Source organism: Danio rerio, chromosome 18, assembly GCF_049306965.1.
Source record: "Danio rerio strain Tuebingen ecotype United States chromosome 18, GRCz12tu, whole genome shotgun sequence".
Classification (NCBI taxonomy): Eukaryota; Metazoa; Chordata; class Actinopteri; order Cypriniformes; family Danionidae; genus Danio; species Danio rerio.
This window is the reverse complement of record NC_133193.1, coordinates 8,370,001-8,372,500: the sequence shown is the minus strand read 5'-3', so window position 1 is coordinate 8,372,500 and position 2,500 is coordinate 8,370,001. Positions and strand designations below refer to the sequence as shown.

The following is a 2,500-nucleotide window of genomic DNA, read 5'->3' as shown; positions in this document are numbered from 1 at the left end:
ATCATTGGAAAAGTTCTTACGGTAGTAAGGGAAATCTGCTTCATTCTTGTCTGCCACTGTTTATCTACGTGAAGGCTACACGCATTAGAGCAATACAGATCTCTATGGCTCTGACACACAGGTGGGAATGGTGGGCGGGGAAAACCAGCTCATTTGCATTAAAGGCACAGGCAACAAAAACAGCTACAATGCCTAAACAGCTCTCACAGATTTAAAAAGATATAATAAATAATCTGATGGGTGTTTTGAGCTGAAACTTTACAGACACATTTTGAGGACACAAAAAAATTATCCTAAATCTGAACAAAGGGTAAAGTGGGTGCCCTTTAAAGGCAATGGTGCAGATCAATATAATTAAATGCATAAATCATAATGGCATGACAGTTCAGCGGAAGCACATGTGCTGGCTTATTCAAAATAAAGTCCCCGTGCATATACATGTACAGTAGCCCATTGCAAACCCGGCACAGATTTATTCATCTATTCATAATTATACATTGGAGGGTTTACTAGTCTAAATGAATAATATAGTGTACCTGGTGAGTTTTCCCGCTGTGTTCCACACACTGACTGCAGGCCTCTCTGTCTACACACTTATCTTCCATTAACACGGAGCCTTCAGGACAGAAACAGCCCTCTGTGGGAGTGTTCAAGCACACTGATCCATTGGCTTTCAATAAACCATCACCCATCATGTCACCGGGTGTGAACTGGCTTTGTCCGCACTGCTCCAAACATCCACTTCGGCAGGCAGCGTACTCCATCGAGTCTGAGCACGACATGGCTGTATAGACACAAATTGAGAAACAGTGAAATTCAAGTATAAGACGCCTTCAATCTCAATTAAAGGGACAGTCCACCCAAAATATAACCTTTTATTTAAAAGCTTTGATATAGCCTTTTATACCTAAATAGCCATTTGCTCACCCCCAAATCGTTCCAAAACGTTATTTTTCTGCTGAACATAAAAGACTGAAAACCGGTAACCATTGACTTCTATAGTAGGAAAAGTGAATTTATGGATGTCAATGGTTACCCTTTTTTCAGCATTCTTTAAAGGTGCAGTATGTAAGTTTGACACCCAGGGGTTGAGCTAGGTATTGCATTCCAGGATCAAAGCAAACACAAGCGCAGGTTGTCAGATTGAGGACCAATAGGAGCGAGTCTGACCATCGATCCGATTTAAATCATGTTCTGAATTAAAGCAACGGCACACGATAGAAGGAAAATTCTCCATATTAAAGAGAGTTTTTGTCCTAACCAACACCTCAAATTTATTTCTTGCAGCTGTTTAACAGGATGAACCGATCGCCTCAGTTACACCTCATGTGCTTTATTCAGTGTTAAAAGCTAACAATGTGAGTTTAACTTATTGCCATACTACTGAAAGCAGCAGCAGATAGTTCACCTCAGATCTTGACAATAAAATAAACCATTTAAAATTTACCTTTAGAACTGTGACTCAAAACCAACACATATTCAGCATGTACATTTAATAATGTTAAAGAGGTTTAGTATGTATTAATTAGATTGTAAACCTTACCATTTCGCGAGTGAGAGCATGTTCTGTGCTTCTGAATGGCTGTATTAAATTTCACATAGTGTTTGGTTAGGACACGGGGTTACAATGTAACCTACTCATCTAATGTTTACACTCATAATATTTATATTATTTGCTAATTAATAACCCCACGTGGAACTCTTGGAAATCTGCTTCTCGTTTCGGAGTCTGCTCCTGTTCACCAGTGGTCGCATTTCAGTCATGGAAACATGCTTTGAGAGTCTTTCTGATTGAATGGATGAAATACATGGTTTTCCACCAAGGCAATCTGGGGTGCTGAAATATAATAGGCTAAAGTGGCAGTAGGCAGGTTAAAAGACCCAAAACAAAGATCTTCCGGCACGGAGTAAACATTTTCAAAGCAAAATTACTGATTTCAGCATTGTTTTCTTTTTAGCTAAACATGAATGTTCACTTAGCATGTTTTTTAAATATCTGCAAACAATGGTATTTTTATGCTTTAGAAGAGTCAAAAATTTACATACAACACCTTTACAATGTCTCATTTGTGTTGAACAGAAGGAATAAATTCAAACAGTTTTATGACAAGTGAAGGACGAACATACGATGAGAGATTTTTCAGTTTTGGGTGAACTGTTCCTTTAAGTGTAGAACACACAAATACTAAAAACATGAATTTTATTAATATTTCATTCTCTAAGTCATCTCTTCTAAGTGATTAATAGAATACAGTAGAAATTATGAGGAGTGTGATTAAGTTTTTTGGACATTTACAGTGCTCAGCACAATTTAGTACACCCCATTTTGAAAATTAATATTTTAACCATTTCTCTGTGAATATAGGCGATGTATTCTGGTGCATTTAAACAAAACAGATTTCCTAAACAGATATATATTTATTCAAATGATATTTTAGTCACCAAGGACATTTAGAAATTGAAAGATAAAAATATTAATTTAACGCATAATATTAAAAAT

The 2,500-nt window shown here is 36.8% G+C and overlaps 2 protein-coding genes across 3 annotated transcripts in view; one reads left to right on the top strand and one right to left on the bottom strand.

Annotated features, from left to right (window-relative positions):
* The window catches only part of LOC101882393 (uncharacterized), a 771,022-nt gene that overhangs the window by 433,006 nt on the left and 335,516 nt on the right, over positions 1 to 2,500 (top strand). The gene's annotated exons all lie outside the window — the stretch shown is intronic.
* Positions 1 to 2,500, bottom strand: part of vwf (von Willebrand factor) — an 81,884-nt gene that overhangs the window by 23,311 nt on the left and 56,073 nt on the right. For both annotated transcript variants that reach the window (XM_002665310.7, NM_001281989.1), the window contains one exon: positions 537 to 784. In XM_002665310.7, coding sequence (XP_002665356.3) covers positions 537 to 784 — 248 coding nt within the window. The remainder of the gene's footprint in view (positions 1 to 536; positions 785 to 2,500) is intronic.